This window comes from Coloeus monedula, assembly GCF_965178545.1.
Source record: "Coloeus monedula genome assembly, chromosome: 2".
Taxonomy (NCBI): domain Eukaryota; kingdom Metazoa; phylum Chordata; class Aves; order Passeriformes; family Corvidae; genus Coloeus; species Coloeus monedula.
Genome location: NC_138782.1, coordinates 86,940,191 through 86,963,810, shown reverse-complemented (window position 1 = coordinate 86,963,810; position 23,620 = coordinate 86,940,191). Strand labels below are relative to the sequence as shown.

General features: G+C 40.3%; 1 protein-coding gene across 1 annotated transcript; it reads left to right on the top strand.

The window, feature by feature from the left end:
• Nucleotides 1–2,925: 2,925 nt before the first annotated feature.
• IRAK1BP1 (interleukin 1 receptor associated kinase 1 binding protein 1) lies at nt 2,926–16,216 on the top strand (the record flags this gene model as incomplete). Its single annotated transcript, XM_082277175.1, has 4 exons — nt 2,926–3,192; nt 9,726–9,791; nt 14,798–14,928; nt 15,941–16,216. The coding sequence occupies 4 exons, from the start codon at nt 2,926–2,928 to the stop codon at nt 16,209–16,211; spliced, it is 735 nt and encodes a 244-aa protein (XP_082133301.1). The 3' UTR covers nt 16,212–16,216.
• Between the last annotated feature and the right edge of the window lie 7,404 nt (nt 16,217–23,620).

Here is a 23,620-nt window from a genome sequence, read left to right as displayed (position 1 = left end):
AACCAACAGGTTAATCCACCATTTTCAAACATGCCTCCTACTCAAAATGTAAGTCAGGAAAAGCTTATTATCTGTAGATTTGTCTCTATGTTCAAATTCTGAGTGACAGACTCTCTCAATACACGTAAACTTAAGCTTTGCAATGTATCTTTAAAGAGTGCAAAGCAGAAATGTGGCTATAGTAATTAAATTATCCCTAGTGTATGATGTTCTTATAAGTGCATGCTAACCACTCAGTAACATTTGACCTTGTTTCACAGAAAAGTCTTTTTCCATAGATTAGTTTGCATTTCAGGTAATTTTATATTTGGCCTTACAAAGATCTTTTGGGATTTATCCAATTAAGCTCTTAAATATGATACCTTTATGCAATATTTCTACAAGACACACTGTGTTCCCCAAAGTTTAAAGATCACACAGCACTGAATTTTGAAGTAACACTTATGAGATTTCATTGCATATCTACATATTGAGTATAAATACTGCAACAGATTTTGTTTGATATGGGCTGTCTCATAAAAAGGTAAATAATTTTTAATCAGTGGTTAAATCAGAATTATCTTGAATATGAAAAAAAAAATAGAGAGTACACAATTTGACTTCATTACATTATCCAAGAGTTCTTTAAAAGCTTTATTAACAATTTCTTGATAAGCACCATTCAATACTTAGAGTATGTCAATTGATACTATTACATATTTAAGTAATTCCTCTATAAACATCTTGGCTAAACAAAAACAAAATGACAACAAAAAAAAAGTAAGTACAGCTGTGACAGACTACTTTCAAAAGCACTTAACTCTCCGTTTAAATAAAGAATTTATTTCTGAGGAATATACATTTAAAATTTCCTCTGTACTCATTTTCCTTTTTGTATTTTGTTTCTTAAAGTCAGCAGTGCCCAGAATTTATTCATGCAAGCTCTCAAATTGATTTATTTTAAGTGCCTAGGCACTGATATTTTTGGATTCTGTTACAAGCTTCTTCCTTGTCTTGTCATATAACTTTGATCAAAGTCAGTTGCACTCAAAGTTTTAGGAGTCTCTACTTCTGGTTGTTCCTGCTGAGAAACATGGAGTGTCATCTCCAGAGGTAATGAATACCTAACAGCTTCAATCGGTTTCATTTGAAGCTTTAAGTGTTCAGCAAATATGGAGAGAAAACTAGATTCAAAGGCAGAAGACTCCAAAAGTCATGAAGCATGCAGAAGTCACTGATACCTCTTAAGGAAGATGTGATAATAATGACGAGAAAGCAAATTTGTACAGAAGCTGTATAATGACAGGACGTGAGGCATACACCACACCAAGCAGAGTAATGAAGGGGGAAAAAGACAGGGCTTCAACTCCCTCAATATTTCTGCTTCCTGGCACCTCCAAAGGATCTTCATCTGAGTTGTAAAATCAGATCTTGATATCTTTGCATGTCATGTTTTTTATCTAGGAGAAGAGTATAGCAATATTTATCTGTATCATGTAACACAGACTTTCCAATATTTGCAACATGAATTCTGAAGCCTGCAAGACCTTGTATAAAGATACAGTATCATTCCAACCTCTATGCTAGATTACAGTTTTCAGGTAATCAAAACACAATGTACCACAAGTGTAAACAGTGGTGACATATCCTGAGTCCTTCCCAAAAATCTTCACACAAACAAGACCAGACATAGAGAGCTCATCACTGAGCTACTCATTTCATAGTCACTCCAACTGGCTGAAGAACTGGGCTGAGAAACATCTCATGAATTTCAGCCAGGGGAAACACCAAAACCTGCACTGGGGGAGAAACAACGCTGTGCACCAGTGCACGCTGGGGCTTCAGTGACTGGAAAGCAGAAAAGGACAAGAGGTGGATCACGCACCCACATGGCAAAGCAGGCCAGCTGCATCCTGGGCGGGATTAGGGGAAGCATCGCCACCACGTCAGGGGAGGCGATCCTTCCCCTTTGCTCAGTAGCGGCGAGGCATACCTGGAATATTTTCTGGATTCCCCAATACAAGGAAGATATGGACATACTGGAGAGGGTGCAACAAAAGGCCATGAAAATGATGAAGGGACTGGGGCATGTCTCCTATGAGGAAGGGCTGACAGAGCTGGAACTACAGCCTGGAGAAAGATCAGGGAATCAGGGAGATCTTATCAGTCTAAATATAAACGCCTGATGGATGGAAGACAAGGAAGCCAGACTGTCTTCAGTGCTGCCCCGTGACAGGACACAACGGACACAGATTAAAACACATGACACTCCAGGTGAACATAAAACCCCTATACTTTGAGTATGGTCAAACAGTGACTTGGGTTGCTCACAGAGGTTCTGGAATCTCCATCCTTTGAAATACTAAAAATGCGACTGGACATGGACCTAGGCAACCTGCTCTGGCTGACCCTGCTTGGGCCAGGGCGTGGACTTTGTCATCTTGTCCTGGCCTTGGTCACTTTCACGGCTGGGTGCCACCCTCGGACACTGCCATGGCAGAGCCTGCTCGGTGACGGGCGGAGGGACTTCCCAGGGAACCAGCGACAGGATAGGATATAGTCTTAAGCTGCACCAGGGAGGTTTAGGTTGGACATTAGTAGGAATTTCTGCATAGAAAGGGTGATTATAAATCAGAAGGGACTCCGAAGGTTCAGGGAGATGGGGGAGTCACCATCCCGGGAGGCGTTTTAGGAAAGGCTGGACGTGGCACTCTGTGCCATGGTTTAGTGGACAGGGTGCTGTACGGTCATAGGTTGCACTCGATGATCCCAGAGGTCTTTTCCAACCTTAACGAGGCCGTGCCCCTGTGAGCGCCGCGCCGCTGCCGATCCCGGCGGGAGCGGCCGGCTGCGGGCCCGCGCGGCGGCTGGCGGGAGCGGGAGGGCGCTGTGACGTGGCGCCCCAGGGTTGCCATGGTGCCGTGAGGGGCCGCCATAGCCACAGCCATGGCGCCGCCCGCGCCGCCGCCCTCACGCGTCTTCGCCGAGCTCGACCTGGCCCCGGCCCCGGCCCCAGAGGGACGCGCCGGGCTAGCGGCGCTGCCCGGGCGGGAGGTGCATGTGAGCGGCAGCGCGGAGCTGAGCGCCCGCCCGGACCGGGCGCGGGTGTCTCTGCGGCTCGGCAGCCGCAAGGAGGCGGCCGTGGCGGCGCGGAGCAGCGTGTCCCGCCGGCTGCAGTACATCGCCCACAGTGCCCGCCTGCGCGGAGTCCCGGTGAGCTCCGCCGCCCGGGGCCTGCTGAGGCGCCGGGGCGTCCCCCCGAGGGAGGGCGAGGAGGGCAGCGGGCGGGCAGTTCCCGGTCCCCGGGGCAGTTCCCGGTCTCCGGGGCCTCCCAGGTCCCGCTCGGCAGCCGGCGGGGTGCGGTGCCGTCCCGCCGGGGCGGCCTTGAGGAAAGGGGCCCGCGGAGGGCCTTGGTGCCGGCGGGAAGCAGGGGAGCGAAAGGTTTGGAGCTCTCGGCCCTCTCCCTCGGGAACCGCGGGGCACTGCTGCGAAAGCCTGCCTGTGTTTGGAAGGCTGCAGCCATGCCCGCCTCAGGGGAAAACATGAAATGTCGCTACCCGGGCTTTCCAACAGGTTTCTTTTTTAGCATGTGAAAGCCATCCTGCTTCGACTCCCACGGTGGTGGAGTCGCCGTCCCTGGAGGCGTTTAAGGAAAGGCCGGAGGTGGCACTCAGTGCCATGGTCTAGTTGACATGGTGGTGTTCGGTCATAGGTTGCACTCGATGATCCCGGAGGTCTTTTCCAAGCTAATTATGTGATTTGGTCTTGTAATACAGCATTCTCCCGTGCATGCAGATGAAACCGATAAAGTTGTACACAGCGACATAACCTGTATCTGTGTCAGAGTAACCATGTGATTACCAAGCTCAGCAACAAATACATACAGAGCTCTTTCCCTCTTTCTTGTTTCACTTAAGTAGAGGAGTTCTGAAAAACATGGAATATCATCACGATAGCTTGAATTGACAGAAGCCCCTTGGGGACCCAAAAAGTTCCTTTACCACAGTAAGTTTTTTAGCCTCAGGAAGTAATTTTGCAACAATGAAAAAAGCATAGTCTTGCATTTAAAGCTTTGTCCAAACAGTAAACGCTCCATAAGGGTGATATTTGTCCTAACAATTGTGCTGATTATGTTTTTGGATTTCACAAAAGAGTTTTGGACTGTGTTCTACACATAGGCCCTTAAAAACAGGAAAAACAACCCTGATCTTTTAGGAATAAGCAGTTGCTTTCGAAAGTTACCTGTTATTGAAGTTCCCTAGGAAGTTTGTGCCTTTTGAGTGTGTTCAGAGATAAGCTGGGGAAAAAGGGAGATGATAGAGTCTGCTGTGAACACCAGATTATTCAGTGGAGTAAAAAAGAATTGCAGAAGGGTTTCCTGATACTGCATGATGTTACAGTGCAAGTCAGTGTTAGTAAATGCAAAGTAAGAGAGTAAGTTACTCAGCCTAAACAGTGATGTGCCCACAGTGAAATTGCATGCCCACATTTCAGGTGCTACCTGCTTTTGGAGATAAATACTGGCTCCAACTTTTCATTTCCCCAAAATAGTATTACCTGGGTTTTTTTTTTAAACTGTTATGCTGTCGCTGTAGTATTTATACAAATTGTTCAGGAATAAAGAAGGCAATAAAAAAGACTACTTAGCCCCTGAAAAAGCTCATATTGCAGCTCTGGGACTAGATGGGAAGGAGACACGGAGGCTCCTCTGGGCTAGGTATGTGATCATGGCTAGGGGCATGTCTGTCACAGGCAGCATTTGTCATGGGTTCCATTGCCATCAGGATGACTTGTTCCGCCAAAACTGGTGCATTTTTATACAGGATTACAGGTTGAATGTCTTCAGATTCTATTAAGGGAGTTAACAGAAGTTTAAAGATAGCAATTCAGCATGCCTTCATTTTTATTTAAAAATAAACTTTGTACCTACCATCATGGTGAGCTATCCAATTATGGGGCATTTTCATCCAGACTGTAATTAAATAGCTCTTCAGAGTGTGGCTAGATTTGAAAAGATAGTTGCAGATATTTACCTTACAGTGAATCTGAACAACTGACTTCCAGTTTTGACTTGAGACTGATTGAATTGGGATAGCCTGGAGCATCCAGCACGTGGTGGATGGCACACAGTAGGAGTAGGCAGGGTGTTAATTAGGTGAGTGTGCTTTAGAGGGGCCATGTGCACCACTCCAGGATGGAAAAAATAATTGCAAACTGAAGTATGACTTGGACAAACAAGTGGTTTTATTTGGGTTTATACAGTCAGGTTCAGAAATGTAATGTGAGCAGGCAAGCAGGATGGAGAGTGGGCTGTTTTTACAATGTGAGAGCATTCAGTGTCTTATTATAGTTACAATAATTTCACGGTAATCTTTTTCTGTTTACAATAATTTCACGGTAATCTTTTTCTGTTTCAGAGATGCTGTGTGTTGGAGAATGGAAATGTTCTTTCTGCTTAGTTTAGAGACTGTGAAATGATGCTTGAGTTGTGGGTTTCTCAGTGTTAGCAAAGTGTTAGCTCTAGGGAACTCTGAGAAAAACAACATGAAGTTGGGGATTTTTTTCAGAGTAGTTCCCCACGGTATAATTTTTAGTGTTTTGTTCCATCCAGTTTTAAATCACTCTACTGCTGGAGCTTTTATTTGCCTTGCAGCTTTTCCACTAACAACTCTCACTGCTGGCAATTTGTTCTTAACTGCGTTTGCTAACTTCACTTGTAGCTAATACCATTCTAGACAACTGTAAAATTAATCTCTCTTCACAATCTCCGTATGGTTCTCGTTGTTGCAAGCTTATCTAAGGCCTCTTTAGAAATCATATGACTATGCTATATATTTATTTTTAATTGATCCACAGAACAATTTCCTTAACCCTTATTGTTGCTATAGTAGGAAGCCTGCGAGATCAGAAGTGCATAACCTTTGCAGCAGCAGGAGCTTGCATTAGCAGTTTGTCAGGATGCCTGGGGGCAGCACCTGATTTCCATATACATTTACACAGGATTTTAATCAGAAAGAGATGCACATAGTGGCATTTATTTATAGAGTGCTGTAAGTATATGCAGCACTTCAGAGCACAGAATGTGGTTTCCCCATTGATTTTACTTTCCCTGCAGCCTTCAAAGCAATCTCTCTTAATCAGCCCAGCCGTTCAAAAATAACATTTTCTTCTCTTTCTCTAGAAGCAAACTGATTTTATATTTGCCACCTATGATTTATTTGGGGAGTGGTGTGGAGATGACACTTGTTTCCTTTAATAACTATATCTAACAATTGGCATCGGCCACCTTGTTTAAAATAACTGTGATAATATTTGTTGTACCTGTCAGAGTGTTATTGAATGAAACAAAACCATCTAGCAAACTATACCTGGTAGCTCTGGGTTAGAGATTGTCTGTACTGGGATATATCCTTGGATTTATGTACAATATTCTCCATATTTCAAAACTTATTCAGGAGTCACAGTTATGTATGCACATCCATACAGTCAGTTAAAGAAAGGTTTTAAAGTTTGCTCACTCAGTTGCAAAACCTTCCAATGTCAATATATCCCTGAATGAAGGTAAAAACCTTTGTAATGCATCACTTTTTTTTATTACCATGTATTTAAAGAAATACCTTCAAAGTACCCTGCATTTGCTGAGTACAAATCTGCTTTTTGTCTTTCTTCTAATAACTGTTACATATACTTCTGTTATTTCTTCATTAGGCAGCAGAAACTTTTTCACCATAGGTTTTTGGGTTATCATTCTGTAATCACATGCCAAACAGACCAGACAGAGTTGGGGGATGAGAGGCTGGAGCACAGCTACCCAATCCCAGATGGTGCTCACCATCCTTAACTATCTGGAGACACTGTGGATGACTGTCAGGAGACAGGAGCATAAATCGGGGCTCTCATTAACCATTTCCATAGTGCTAAGAACAAAAATGCCATGATCAGATGGAAGAAGCTAACTCTTCTGATTGTTCAGATATTTTTATTTTTCATAAGGTCAAGTTATACTGCATATATCAGTTCAAATGTACAAGTAGATTTTAGGAGACATTTTCAAGTATCTCCAGATATTTTTTTATTTACAGTTACACATATCAGCATAGCTTCCCCAACGGGCATTAGTGTACATTCCAAACTATAAACACTTTCCCTTGCTAAGGCTTGGCTTGTGTGTCATAAAAAGGTCTCACAGTTTTGTTCAGTCATTAACTGGGAGCAGAACACATAATTTTATGTGCGGATTGGCTGTTCTCTTAGTGTGTTGTTACATACTTGCCTCCTTGAAGTGTGCTTTTGCTAACTTACCCATTTATTTTTTGCCTTGTTCTCTTCTGGGGAAAAGAGCAGTCATTCCTATAAACAGTCGGTGTCGTGAGGGTGGGCACAGTGGTCTTGTGGCAAAGACATTGTTCAGAAGTAGCAGATAGGAGAAAGGGCTATATAAGGTTGTGTTCAGTTGAAAAGAGTGAAAATATAAAGCAAAGCACATTTCTAGACTTGATGTTATAAGCTCAATGGGATATTGACTGTCTTTTTCATCTGTGTTTATTTTAGAGTGCCTGCAGCAGTGATGTGATGCCACATAGAAAATAGGCTTTATAAGCAGAATTCAAGTGTGATTCTGTTAAGGGTTGTTCAATGGCTTCTGGGGTAATTGAGTTACTAATGCTGTTATATTCATTTAATTTTTTACTGTGATTCTTGGCCCACAGATTTAGAAAATGGAGAAAGTTATTCCAGATGTCCAGAACATCTGACACATCATAAGTGCAGCTTTCCCTAAGTCACAGTGAAAACTATTTCTTCTGTGGCTATTGTAATCAAATTGGTATTTCTTCAGACAAAATATGAATAGTAGACATAAACAGTAGGGAAGAAAGATTTTTGCTTTTGAACTAATCTCAGTCTTGATTCCAATTTAAAATCCTGTTGCCTCCCACCTGTCTTTTCCATATCTTTGTCTGAACACAGTTACAAATGGAAGTGAAGTATCGAACAGAAAATGTATCACAGAAGGCCACCTTGTTATGACTTCAGCAATTATTTCATCCATTTATCTTCAGTAACACATACAGCTACTGTCAAATTTGGTGGGATTAAAATTAGCTGTGAAGGAAATATTGTAATACATGGTACAAAATTATCTTTCACTCCATAATACTGATCTTGCCATAGCACCTGGTGCCACAGGATGGCAGTGTCCTTAAATACACAGGAACCTTGGGAGGGCACAGCCAAATTCCAAGGCTTGGATCTGCTCAGCAGGAAAGAGAACCTGTTTTTAAAAAGGATTAGGGAGAGGGGACAGGGGAAAACAAATGCCTTTTTTCTATCTTTACAGCTGTGTTACAGCACAGTTATTTCTGTAAGGTGCAAGTTGTAGAAGTTTGTGTTTTCTGCATGGTAATTTCTATAAGATATGCAAGACCTCTGGAAAAAAAAATCTTTCTTGTCAGTTGTAATTGGATTCTATCATAAATCGTAAGATTAGTGCCATTTTGTAAATTAAATGAGCTGTAGGTGCTAGACTGTTTCAATCACTCTTTAGCAAACCACAGCCAGCCACATAAAAGAAAAAATACAGCTTTTATGGACTACTGGTCCTTATTAATCCTTACCCTTACTAGAAAAGATTATCTGAAAATATCTAAAAATAGGACTGTTGTGCTTGAATTTGAGCACTACCAATCAATCATGATACAAACTTTGAAATTTCAATTTTTTGTAGACTGCAGTGGTAATAAAACCATATAATGTTTTAAAGGGAAAATGCTTCTCATGGTTAATGTCATAAACTTATGCATGCAGGCATGCTACATGATGAACTTGAAGATTTGAGCATCTGTAGGAAGTATTCGGACACAAAACATCTTTTGAAATGTGCCAGCATTGCAGGCAAATATTTCCTATGCAATTAAATTTAGTAAATACTTCAGTGTCTGGAAGGCTGAGTATCTGCTTTACTACAGCTCCTGGGTGTTACATGCGAAGTTACAATTAAACTGTAGGCTGTGCTTTTTGCTATGTTAGAGTAATTTTACAATAAATTGTTCCTTCAAACTGTTTACTGCAGAGCAAAATGGGTGATAGAAACATGACTGTTAGACCACTAGCAAGCTGGTCAAATATTCACATGTAACTGCAGTTATTCTGTATCTTCACAAGTTCAGTACCTTATTTATAAGTCCTACAGGATTTGCTAGTGCTCTGTGCAGCCATTCTGTTGATCAGTGCAACTGCTGTTGATAGAGGTATTACTGGTGGAACAGCCTTTTTCAAGGGTTACCCTTATGCCAGAATAGTAGCTGTTCAGTCATTGTTCATATGACCTTGCCACAAGCTGCTGCTGCTAAAATACCTTAAAATAGGGGCCTAAAAAGCACTTCTCACATACTAACTTTCTAAAAACAATTGAAGCTTCTAGATTTTTTTGTACCAGGTGAATTTACAGGTACACACTAATACACACAGCTTCTACCTAGCAGCCACTTTTGTGACCTACTTGTTCTCTTCAAGGGAAATGCAGCAAAATTACATTATAGAACTACTCTGTAACTGACTTAGAATAATGCAAGAAGTCTTTAACATCCAGCTAGTTTTTAACTGAAGGTATTTGCACGGAAAATTCAAAATTTCTGTTGCAAAGTCATAAGTAATATGCCAAAACAGTTCAGCATTTATAGGACACCATGTACATACAGCAGTGCTTAATTTCTGTCTTAAGATTATATTCCTCTACTTTGTTTTAGGAAGAAAATATGACTGTAACAGAAGATTTTAGTAGAGTAGAAAATACTTACCAAATGGAAGCAGAGGTATGTATTCAACCTAACCAAAAATAAAAATAAAATAAAAAACTAAGAAGTGTGTCAAGGACCTGTAAAAATTTGGAGACTATCTTTTCTTAGACCAAAGAGCATAAGGGCAGCATAGTCCAAAAAAACTATTTAATGACTACAGTTTATAGCAGAGTTCAGCTGCAGTCTTCTGTGTGTGCAGAACTTGTTTTCTTCTCAGATGAATGCTTTTTAAAAGTTACCGGATGCTACAGACTGGCATATTTGGTTCTGGGGCAATGTGAGCAGACCAACAATTCTGAACTCTCCTTCACCCACAGCCCTTCCTGCCCTCTGCTTCTTGCAAGGAGTTGGTAGGTTCAGAAAGCTGCCCCAGTTAATAACATTTTTTTTCCCCAGGTCAGCTTTTATTTTTTTCATTATTTTAGCTCCTTGAAGTGGGAGCAAATGCAAGATCTGCTTAGGCCACAGTTGCACTGGACCTGGATTTGGGTCTGTCCTATACAACTCTGCCATCAGCTTGCTTTAGGTAAAGCAAAGTTCATTGTTTCCTGGGTAATTGGCTCAGAATTCTGTAGGTAAAAATTGCTCTGTGAAATGTAGATATGGGAATAATCCCATTTAGTGTCTGCTAAAGGAAGTATATATTCTTGCCCATTCATGCCATAGTAGGAAATAAATGCTGTGCTTGAAACATTCACTGAGGGAAATTATGTATGTTTAGCTAATGTATTTTTTTAGAACATAAAACTTTAATCACTACCCAGCAACTTTAGAGATTCTTACAAAGTAAACCTGGAAGCCTGCAATAAAATGATAGCTGTTTTACAGAGCTGTGGTTTACAGTCCTCTTAAACAGGTTCAGCCTCCTTAGTTTGTTTGCTTTAAGTCATATTCTCATCTAAATAACACCAATAGATACAGAAATGATTGAGAATTTGGAGAACAAAGTTTGGATTTTAAAATGGTGTGCATCAGTGTCATGTTCTGAATGATTTTAACTTCCTCATGGAGACACCTGCTACCTTGAGAGCTTAAATCACCCTCTTTTTTAGATGACCTGTTCTTAAAAATTAATAAAACTCTATTATTAATTATTATATGAATTATCTTTTAGGCTACAGACAAGCTTAGGCTTACAACTTCAGTCTTAAGTGGTAGCTTAACCAATTATCTCTCTTCTGCTATTAGGTTTTATACAACAAGGATTATATGTGGAAAGCTAATTGCTTGGATTTAGTGTTCACTTGTAAGCAGCTTGGACCAGCTTTAATTGCTGTTCCAGAGTTGTGTGATTGCAGTTCCGGGGGTCGGAACTGGAAGAATCCAGCCCCAGTGCTGCTGTTTTGGCTGCCCTGCACACTGAGGTAGCAGTGTGGCCACTCTTTATGCAGAGGTTAGTTTCTCCTTGCATTCCCTTTACATATATCCTTGTTTCATTAGTGCAGCTTCATAAACCAATGAAGTTCCATTGACCAGCATGTTTGCCTACTGTAGCAATATAAATGAATTTAAAATGCACTTCCACTCACTTCTCTATTAAAGAGTTTGCCATTATATCTGTGTTATACTTAAAGTCTTGGAAGTCATGTGTTATTTCGTTCTATAAACTCTTTACCATTTGTCTACTGTCAAGAATTTTTAGAAGACTGAAGAATTCCCAGGCAAATAGCTATTTTAAAGTATTATGAAGAATTCAAGACACTTTCAACTTAATGAGATACTTTTAATTCATGCTATAACAAAGGAATATATGCAGAAGAATAAAGTTGTGTATAAGATCACAAAGCTCTATAATATCTTTATTGTAACAGTTCACTTACTGCATGATGTTCTGTTGTGGTTTGATGTTGGCTAAGGCACCCACGAAAAAAAATCATCTATTTATTTTCCTCTGCTATAGCTGAGCAGAGGAGGGGAACTGAAAACTTCATTTTCATGAGTCGAGATAAGGATTATTGAAAAAAAATTCTTTAAGGTAAAACAGGTTCAAAATTTAAACAGTATAAAGAAGATTTATTATTAACAGAATTAAAAGTTAAAAAGGTAGTGAGAACTAAAGCAAACCTTCAGAACACCTTTCTTTCCCAGTCCCTCCCTCTTTCCACCGACCCCGCAAGGAAACAAAACATGGGGTTTTGGTCAGTATTTCACTTCTTTAAAATCTTTCTTCAGTTTGTTTAAGGAAAAGAGTTTCTTCTGCTGTGCCGTGGGATCCTTCCCATGGGAGATAGTTCTCTGTGAACTTTCCTAGTGTGGTTTTAACTTCCACAAGCAGCAGTCCTGCCCGAACCTGCTGCAGTGTGAGTCCCTCTTATGGGCCAAGCAGTCCTCCCACAACTGCCTAGCAGGGCTCACTTTAGTTCATGGGGTTTAGTCTTTTAAGGATGAGCTGTTCTAGTTTGGAAGTGAAGGCTCTCTTCCTGTAGCTCTAAAAGCAAGGGTCATCTCTCTCTGTTTGAGTTCCTCACTAGATTACAGCTTTTCAGTATCCATGCGCTCCAGCGTGAGTACTCTTCCTCACGGGCTGCACGTGGATCTCTGCACCCCCCTGTGCTCCTCATGAATTACAGGGAAACAGTTTGTTGTATTATAGTCCTCACCACGGCTTGCAGGATAATCTCAGCTCCGGTGCTTGGAGCAGTTCTTCCCTCTCCTTTTCTTTCACTGACCTTGGTGCCACCATGTTGGTTCTCCTCACGTGTCCTCACTTTTCCTTTTTCCCCTGACTTGGAAGAAAGTTGGTGTCTGCAAGTTTCAGTTGAGAGGTTGATCTCGTCTGGGCTCCGCATCGGGAAATTGCTCTCCATGGCTCTCACTGCTGGCCACGTGGCCCCTCAGGAGGGCCCCAGCTGTGCGGGCCCCAGCAGCCGCCTCACCACCCCTCGGGAGAAGAAGGAGAGCTTCCCGCAGTTTTTCCTTTCTTAAATATGTCATCACAGAGGCATTACCAGCTTCTCTAATTGGGCTGGTAACCTGCCCGTCATCAGAGCCTTTAGCTCTTTCAGCGATTGCCTCTGTGCCGGACATAGAAGTTTCAAGCAGCTTTTCTCCTGCCCCCACCGAAAACCAGGCTGTGTTAAACCAACACGCATTCTGATAGAATGAAGATTATGTTGGTTTTGTGCATTTCTTAATACACCTGCCTCCTTGTAAACCATAATTTCTTGTCATTTACAGCCTTATCCAAACCTTGGAATGTCTCTAATAGTTTCGCATAGCCTCATGTTACTTTTTCACACTTTTTAACCTTGATAACTGATGATGTTAAAACATTTCTTTGCATTTAATGTTCAAGTATCTTCTGTAATTGTAACTGGAATTTGTTAGATGTAGCTCTAAATGAAAATTGGGATTTTTTTTAGGAGGGGGACAGCAAAATCAGTTATTGCTCAGTTGTTTTCTGCCCCTGAGGGTACCTGATCAAGTGCTTTTTTTTTAACAATAAAGTTCCTGAGTGCCCAGAAGTGCCCCAGTCTGAGCAATTTATCTCCTGCTTAAGGCCCGTTTTGTTTCATCATTGTTTTGTTTCATCCCCTAGAAGGAACAAATCTTGTAAATGCTGATGGCAATCTGGAAAACACTATGACAGTCCTCATAGTGAGACTTTCCACAAAATACAGCTGCGACACTTTTCTGGCAAAATATCACGGGGTTGTATGCTTTTTATATGTATGGCAAAAACTCCCACTGAAGAAAAAAATGTAGGCATAGCCTCATCTTCAGTCTCTGTTCAATCAACACTGCACTTTCCAGAGCCACTGAACCAGTGCAAGGATCCAAGCCAAGATATGGTTTAGGTACTACACCAAAAGGCTGTCAAGGGTAACGAGATGGGAGCATTAATTACTTTGTGATTAGTCAATAACTACTTTTTACCTTTTATGTATATGAGGAAGCTCCCTCCTCTCTCACTGAGAGCTTCCTTGAATTATCTCATTCTCCACAAGGTGAATCTCTGGTATGCACACAGGCAGCTGCTGCAGTGCAGCTGACATGGTGTAACTTGGATTTCTATGTCATATCCCTTCACTGGGGTAGATTGATGCATAGACTGCAGCAAACACAGGGGTAAGTGTATGTCACCGGTGTTGGCAGTAGAATTTACTGCAGGTTTTTTCTTCCACTCCTGTGGAAGCTGTATTAGTATGTAAAAAGAAGGGAGTCAGGGATAAGAGAGAAGGTGAACTTGACTCATGGTGAGAGCACTGTACTGGAAGTGAAGGTGAGGTTTTAGTTTTTCTAGAAAAAGAGTTAGGGATCCAATATTTCTGATTTCTGAATGCTGTATCAGCTCAGTGTCATTGCTTCAGTCCTGGCAGCTGAGCTCTGCCACAGAGAAAAGCTGGCTCCTGCCTGGAAAGTTGATGCCTGCTTCATAGCATTTGGAAAAGCACCTGAATTCCTAATGCATCTTCATTTCATGCTTCTTAAAGTCAGAGACACCTTAGGTGTGTAAACTGTTTTAATCCAAATCTGAAATGCCCAGCTCCCTCTCAGCACTGCAGTGAGTCTGTTCAGACAACACGGGATTTGGAGCCCACTGCAAGCTGAACTGGGCTCAGTTTAGCTTAATCTCATAGCTCAGGTTTCTTCAACCTAATACTTGGAATTAAAATGTCATTTTCCTTCATGCACAATGTTTTCCACATCATTTTGCTTGAGCTTCTGCATAATTAACATCTAGCAATCGAAAAAGGGAAGAACCAGGATGCATCTAGTCATGTGCCCCATTCATTCTTCAGATTGTCTACATACCAAGAATGCCATACTTCCTCAGAAAGCGATTTCTTAATCCTCCATTTTAAACCATTTAATGAACCTCTTTCTGTTGCAAACCTAATGCTAGTCTCTAGGGCTGTATAGAAGCCTTACAAGTTCATAAATGTTGGAGTTATATACAGGACTAGTATGTTTAGTTACCTTGTAGATGTCTGGCTTTATACTGATTTAAATAAAAGTGTTGAGTCATAGTGGAAAATGAAAATATTACTCATGTGATATCTGTGTTCACTCACTCCCAGGTCTGTATCATATTCAGTGATTTTGGAAAAATGCAGAGTATTTGCAATCTACTCATTGAAAAATTAGGAACCTCTGTTACCATCAATCCACCTCATTTCTACCATACACCAGAAGCCATAGATACCCTTCGGTAAGTTCTCTCACACACCACAAATTTTACAGCCTCAGTTAATATGAATACATAATTTATGCTGTTTGCAATGGGAGCAAGTAGTTTCCTTCACACCTATTAATATTCATGTTAGAGATTTCAGTATTTAAGTATTACTTATAAATTAATGCTGTTCAGCCTAGAAGATGGAACTTGTTCTTGTCCCTCTGCAAAAGCAGGATGTAATAAAAATATTTTCCCACTGATTTCCACTGGAGTATAATCTGCTGTGAATCTTAGGTCAACAGAATTTGGCTTTGATTGCATCATCATATGTAGATTTCATTTGTATTTATTCATAAGGGTTCAAGTGTGTTACCAGATGCTGATAATTTTAATTACTTTTGCCAATTCCCATTACTGTTAGCTACTGACATGATATGGAAAGAACCCTGTGTGGCACTTCCTCAGCATCAAAACATGCTGCCCTGAAGCTCACAATCTTGATATGTTTTAAGCATTGACTATTCAAAGTCCAGGCTTCTCCCACAAAGTGGGAGGGACAGAAGGAAGTTTAGTCTTGGCTGGGGTTTTGCCTCTTTAAAGAAAAGAACTGCCTGGTCCAAGAAGCAAGTTCGATTAGCTGCTCTTAATGGTTCCAGAGATGCCAAAAGTGAATGTCAGAGGTATCTACAGGAGATCAGGAAATCTGGCCAGTGAGGTTAAGCAGGTGCTACTGTGCCTTGTAGCTGAGCCACTGAAATGCCTGGAGCTAGGGTTGAGCTCTTGCTCTGCAGGACTCAGCATGGATGCCTGCAGTATACAGGTGTTGGAAATGCTTGATCTCGTCAGAACTAGTGAGGATGCTGACATTTCCTCCACGCACTCTCCCCTCAATGCCCAAGCTGTGGCCCAGAAGCTGGGGGAAGGTGGTGTGCCTTAGCATCTCTGCAGTGACAAAACCCGAGATGTTAAAAAAAAAAAGCTTGGCAGGAACACTGGTACATCAGTTGGCCCTGCTTGTTATTGTGCTGCTGCTTCTACCTCTCAGCCGTCAAGTATGTGTCACTGCTGTTGGAAACACTCGCCGGAAAGCCCAGGAAGTCTGTCGACTGTTTGGCCAGGCATTGGGAAAACCTTTATTAATAAAAGAGGAAGAAACCAAAGAATGGGGAGGCCACATAGACAGTCACCTGTCACACTCTGCTGATTCACAGACTCTGCAGGAAAGAATCCAGAATGCTACTGCTTATGCTTCTTGTAGAGTGTTTGCTGTGTTTGAGATAAAGGGAAAAGAAAACAGAAGAAACAAGTTGCTCTAGAAACTTTCAAATCCTACACATTTTCATAATAAAATTCTTATTCTTTCTTAAGTTTTTTGATGGTTTTTTTACTTCATTTTTATGATAAGTCTGTCCCCTAAAATTAATGTTACAATTAATTCTGAAAGTACAGTTCACAACTGCTTATTTTGTTCCCTGGCCCCTGTAAAACAACAGTGTATTTGATGTGCCAAATGTTTGGCACTCCTGGCTGAAACTGGGCTACATTTACACCTTTCCTCCCAAAACTGGAAGGAAATGAATCCCTATTGCTGCATCACGGCAAACTGAACATGCAGTGCATTCACTTCTAAAAAAATTGAGTGTTCAACATAAAAACTGCTTAGGAATGTTTTATTTCATCAAAGGAAAAAAATACACATTTTATCTTGGTGTCTGTTTGTTCAGGTTTAAAAAGGACATCTGTTGTATGAACAGACACTGAAATACTCAGTCATGAGGGTAGAGTTTTTTCAACCATGGCTGCATAATGTATTTTGAGCCATCATATCCACTGAAGTAGGTTTCCATATCAGGGTGATACACCTGAGAAAAAATATTTCAAGTTGAAGAAGCATCGTAATTGGCAATAAATACAAACTGATACTTAAACAAGTAATTGAAGTTACTACATTGTTTGAAGACTCCTCATGAGTTTTTAATGTACATAGAGGTACTTTCAGTGGGATTTTCTGTGTACCATAACCAAATTTCTGCCATCAGAATAGCAGCTCTCTCCAAGTACTTTACGAACATTGATCGCATGAGATGTTAAAAGCTAGATTTACACCAGCATCAGTGTTTAAAATAAGCACTGTTTCTTACTGAAGTAGTTCCCACTCATGTTGCTGTTAGAGCTATTTGGTATTTCTTTTAGCTGGATCAGTTATCTAATCCAGTGAGGCAGCAGGAACAGGAGAACAGAAGAAGTGGTGGGGGAAATGGTGAAGACAGACCCAGGTGATGGCCTTAGGTCCAGCATGAATATGCAAACCCACCAAGGACAATCCAAGCCTTGTCTGGATGCAGGAAGCCCACAGTGAGCAGCTGAGGACTGTCAGCTGGGAAAAGGTCATGACAAGTCTAAGCATTTCTGGTCACTCAACTCTTCAAGAAATTCTGTGCCTCTTCTGCTGTACAAAAGGCTGAGAGAGCAATCCACAGACCTTTTGAACTTGAGGTATAGGCATGACTCACCATCTGTTACTAATCTCAGCTAGACAACTTTGAAATACCTGGTTTTGTGAGCTTGTTACCAACAGTTCCTCTAATAACCTGTGTGGAGAATTAACCTGCCATGCAGGCGAATAAAGCAATTTGATACCTTAAAAGCTAATTCCACAAAGTAAATATTAAGATGAAGTGTCTGTTTCTCCCCATGGAATATAAAGGAAACTGAAGGTAGCCAGCTAACTGGCATAGTGAAAGGTGCATTTTTTAGACGCTGTGGGCACAATCCAGTTTTAAATATTTATAATGCTCATCTGGAACAGCACAGTTTCTGCTCCTAAGTTCAGGCATGTTGGCATATTTTATATTACAATTGGTGGCTAAAACAGAATGGACTGAACTGAGGCTTCGCCCAAATAAAAGAGGTGATGGTGGCACACTGTCGTTGAGAGGGGTCCTTTATGTGCAGCAACACAGTTTCAAGAGAGAGCATGGAGAGTCTTCAGGCCAGTCTGACTTACACAGTTCCTTTGGGAGGTTTTCCCAAAAGGCAGAGGATACCAATTTGAATCTCCTCTGACTAGACCAAACATCATCTCCTGTTAGATGAATGGTTCACCTACTTGCTGTTATTTTAAATACAGACCCTGCCACTATCCACAATTTGAAAGAAGGCATCCGCAACAGCATAGAGGTCCCTTGCAAAAAGCCACTTGTATGTGGCATGCATGCCTGAAGGCTGTTTTCTGGATCAGAGTCTCAGACTATTTTAAAAATCAGGTGTGCCTTGCATAAGCTAATCAAAAGTTACTTCAATCCTGATACACAGAGCAGAATTTTTGGCTCCCAAAGAGCTTTGTAGTTAAGGAAGGAGACATTCTTCAGTCTGGGCAGCAGCTGAGCAGGAGCTGTTTGAAATGCAGATTTTTGAGACTAGAATTGAGAAACCAACATACTTTGCTAGATCCCCAGAAATCCTAAAACAAAAGTCTGTGTCTGCAACAGCCTACATATAATGGAAATCAAGTTGCTAAAACACCTACCTCAGCAGTTGAATACTTCAAAGTGGGTAGTACCTGAGTTTGGTCATTTTTCAGCTTCCAAAAACCCATGCTTGAAAGCACAGCAGTAATTTGTTTATCTGCTCTCTTTATTAGTTTTCACTAACTTTGCAACCTAGCTAGTATCTGTTAAGCCAAAGGTCAGCCAGCTTTTAAACATACAGGATAACAATCAGGTTGCAACTGAATAAAAAATAAATACTACCTCTAATCCCATAATAATTGTTATCTCTTCCTCAGGAACATAAGCTGTAGATTTGCCAAATCCATTTGCTTTGTTAATTAGAATTCGATAGTGAGGGGTATCTTTTACATCCTGTAAAAATAGAAAGAAAATAAATAGCCTCAAAGAGACATGATGACTAAAGATTACATATTATCATCAGTTAACTTTCAGTAGGCTTACAGAACCTAAATCCACTCGATAGATAGATAGATAGATAGATATACACAGCCAGTTCATTTTTTTTATTTTACCAACGTCGGTTTGGAGAATTAAGTATAAAGCAATCAGAACTGCAACACACGAAGTTCTTGGCATATCTGAAACATTTTTAAGAGTTTTAATTAACCTTTTTTTCCCACAGACCTTGCAAGGAACAAGATTTACAATATCCCTGCTTTTTGTACATAGGCCCCATGACCATCTGTTACGACCCTTCTTCCTTCAGAAGTGGCAACTGAACTCCAGAGAGGAAGAGACAAGTTCGGAACATAATGCCACCTCCAACAACCAATGGTCCCAATCCTGGAGAGAGCTAAGGCAACTTCTATGTGTATTTATATGAACCTTCCAACAAAGAAGTGCCTATGAAAACAAATCCTGGGCCAGGGAATGTGGGCCATCATATTCGCTGCTATCCATAAACATTCTTGCCAATCTAAACACAAAAAAGTGAGGGATGAATACAGAGAGTTCATGAAGCAATAAGTATCGATCAATGAGAACAGGCAGTGGCCTCTGCTCAGTGATTTCATAAAGATCTGTAAGTGAGAGGAAGGCAAGGAAAAGTTGGGCTGAAAACCTGCTTGTTATTTCGAGGGATTCACAAGGACTAAGCTTAGTAGTTGCTGCCTGAAGGTCAGAAGGCATTTTGCATAGCTGGTGCTTACGACGTGATAGGCAAAGGCAACTAAAACCCCAAAACCAAGACCCTTAAACCCCTTGTCATCGCTATTGAAATTAAACTATAAAGATGAACACAAGGCCGCTGGGACAGCAGAACAATGTAAGGTGCATAAAAAGAATCAGTGTCTGCTGGGAAATTCTTGGAGGACAGTTGGATAAAATTACATCAGGGAAGGAAACAAATGCACAAAATGGGACTGAATGTCAGTTCCCAGCTGAACACAAATTTTATGTTTTAGGCAAAGATTTTCATGTTTTCCTCATTTTCAGTCCTCTTTGACTTAATGATTAGTGTTTTCCTGACACTTAAGCAGCATGTCAGTGGCATGCAGGGTATGCAGCACTGCATTACCAGATTATCACTGTCAACAAAGATTTAGCATCTGATTTTCGAATACAAGGAGAAAGCTAGAGAAGTTCAAAGTCTTTAATAATTCTAACAAAAATCTGTTTTTAAATAGATTTATACTCCAAGTAACCAGATCCTCAAAAAACATTGCTTTCTCACTGAAACTGATTAAACACAGAGGATTACGTGCATAGGTGCAGTGAAGATGCCACCAATTATGAATAACCAGATAAAAGACTTAACAGCTTCTCCACTGTAGTAACACAGCAGGAGAAATCCATTCAGACATAACAGGGTGACACTGCTACTTGAAATACAACACTGTGTATAAAAAGTGAGTAATTTTGAGATAGGTCCACTACAGCCCTGACCAGCGAAGCTTAGCCAGTCAGTGGTGCAAAAGCCAAGGTGTACTGGGACCAGAGTGCAGAAGCAGCAAAGGTGCCACTCAGCTGCACAGGTGATACAGGACTCAGGAGTGTTTCCCACTAGGATGGCAGGACGTTGGTCTGTAACAGTGTTTCTTAGGGTATTTTAACTTGAGTTATTCTGTATATATATTAATAAAGCAAGAGTTTAGTACATTCCAACCTGTTTCACTGGAGGATATCTGGGTTGTAGTCGTTCTTCTGGCATGTTAGCTTTTACATCCCATCCAACAATGACTCCTGAATAGCCAAATCTTCTGTGAATTATTACCTGGCCCACACGGAACTTAATATATTCAGGCTTTGGACTGTGAACATGAGTTGATTCTAATTTAACAAAGAAAAAGACTTAGCAAGGATAAAAGTTTGATCAGTTATTTTAAATATTTTAACAGAAATTCTTCTGACTTCTACCTGAATAGAACTGACAATTAGATTGAGAGGTGAAGTTAAGAAGAACAGGTGCTTTGTTTTTTCCCCCAGAATACTAACTACTATATTTGACAAAAGAACATCCACAAAGAAAGGCACTTTTCTATTTGTATGCCTTTAATATTACATAGGGATCTTAACAGAAGTGTAGAAAGCATTAATGTGTATGCATTGACAATTACTTCAGCCTTACATACAGTATTTTATAGTGCTCATATGTGGTAACTGATTGTGACATTTTTTGCCAGTTTAGGTCACAGAATTCTTCTATTCAGTCTGATTGCAGGGAACTTTTTTCCAGGACCAAACTGGTCAGTTGTTTCTTTTTTCTTTTATGAAATTGATCTAAATCAGTTCATTTGAATCAAATGAAAGCTGTACCGCTGTTTTGTAGGTCAATACAAAATACACACACTGGTGTATTCAGTAAAATACATACATGTAGTTACATCATACTGATACTATTAGTTACTATTACACAACATGGGGGAGAGGCCTTGGATTTTGCATCTTCTGTTTTGATTACTGAATATTATCAATTATGTTTAGAGAGATGAAAAAAGGAAAAAAGTCTGTCATTTACAAATAAGGTATAGAAATCCACTATAGGCAACATCATGAGTAAAATACAAAAGGATTGCAAAAACTTCAATACCTGTAAAATAAGAATGGGGTTTTGCTTCATTGTCACCACTTCTAGTTTTGTTTTCTCCATAGTACCAATTCCTAAAATGTAAAATTAATAACTCAACATATAACCGAGTTTTTAGAAGCAGAGTTTTAGTAATAATCAGAAGGTTAATTATCCCAAGTGGGATACTGCAAAGCCTTTGATACAAACTTCTCTACAATTTGAAGCCTGCGTGAGTTTTACATTAAGAACACTTTTAAGGAATACACAAGAAAAAGGAGTTTGTTTCAACAGGAAAAAAAGAGTATGAATCTCATTTCTTTGAATATGTTACTCTATAGTTGCATTAGAAATTTATACCAGAGGAAACCCACTAATTTTATAGAGATGAGCAAACTATTCTGCACTCTACAGTGTGATTCTTCAGTATATTTTGTAAAGTCTTTAAAAATTGGTTTCCACTGGTATGGACAAGGCGTCTGGCAATGAGTCCTTGCCTAAGGCTGCAGTAGGTGTAGCTTTTCCTTCTGCACTAGACTGAGTTTCATCTGATTTTAAAGGGTGGGGAGTAGGGGACAGACATGTTGAGAAAAGGGAAATGGCTAGTGTTTTTCATTGCTATTGTGAAGAAGAAAGTGTAAAGAAACAATAAGAAAACTGAACATTTAAGCTTTCAGTTATGCTTTCAAATATTCCTTCTGCTGGCAATGCAACAGCAGCAGTCCATGAACAGAGGTGTTTGGGTAACATTCTCCATCCATACTAGCCAGCAAACCATTGGTGCCAAAGAACTACAGGTTATCCTAGTCTCCTTCCTCTTTGATGGTGTCTTTCAGTCTTACTCCCTTCACCCTGCCTGGAAGAAAGTGAAAGCAGGTTCCTGTGCAAACAGCTTTTTAAAAAAGTTTTGGTTTAGCTCAAATGTTTAGGAAGACTTACGGCTGACAAATACCTCTTAACAGAAAGAGGAATGGGCAAAATCTTAACTTGTCCAACTGCATTGTTTAAAATAGCAACTAATATGGAAGGTCTCAAATGACATTATTTTTAGGATAACCAATTCTTTATAAAATATTCAGAAGACACAAACAGCTTCAACTATGTACAAATAATCAATGGATCATTTGATCTTTGCAGGCTTTATCTTTAGATATGCAAGGAGCTTTCCCCAAAGTTGCAAAGCAATTTATGGTGAACCTAAGAAGAGCACAGTTTCTGATTCCATTCATATACCGTTCCCCTGGGTTTTGCTGGGAGCAAAACTAAGTTGGGATCCTCTACAGTTCAGAGGACTTGATTGCACATGGATCGAGAATAAAGGATCTTTGAAGGTCCAGACAAGGTAAAACCTTTGGAGTATTTCTACTGTACAAGAATTAAGTCTCTCAAATGTGCCCTTCAACGAACCGAAAGAAGTCCATGAACAATCTTCTTAAATTAAAATGGTGTGTGTATATATAAATGGATATAATTTTACTTTTTTTAGCCCAATCACTGTCACATGGCCAATAATCAAAGTTCCACTTCTTATCCCACAGATTTTCTGTCTATGATTCCTAATTCAGATTTTCTTGAACTACCATATAGAGCATAAGATACCCATCCAATGCTTTAGCATCTGATCCTATAAACATAGTTGCTTACAGTCATTAATTTGGTTAATTGTCCTGACTTCAGAGTCAGATAAACTTCACGAATAACATGTACAGGAGTACTGCTATGAGATAGATTTAGTTTTGCATGGAATTCAGTTTTGATATTTGGGTAGAATATAAGAATTAAGAAAATACAAGGTTTTCTTAAAACTGGTAGAATGTTCCAGATCAGTCTCAAGAAGCAAATGAGAGATACTTCCTCTTTGTCACTTATTTCCCCCACAACACACCTTCCTGCTGAGAACAGACCATGTCTGAAATCTATTAAGTGCAGACAGTAACGCCCTACCTTGTCTTTGAGAGCCACAGCTTTAAACGATCTGACCACGCATCCCGACTCAAGTAGGATCTTGTTGAGATGCTCCAAGAGGCAATTATCCTTTAGGAGTAAAAATAATCATATTGTTTTTAAAACCTTCTCTACTATTCTTATACAGATTTCTAATATTTAAACTTTAAAGTTTCACTTCTGTAACAAAGAGGAAGAAAGGGTCAGTGACCACGAGCAAGTTCTCCTCAAGATTAATATCAAGACTGCAAATGAATATTCTTTC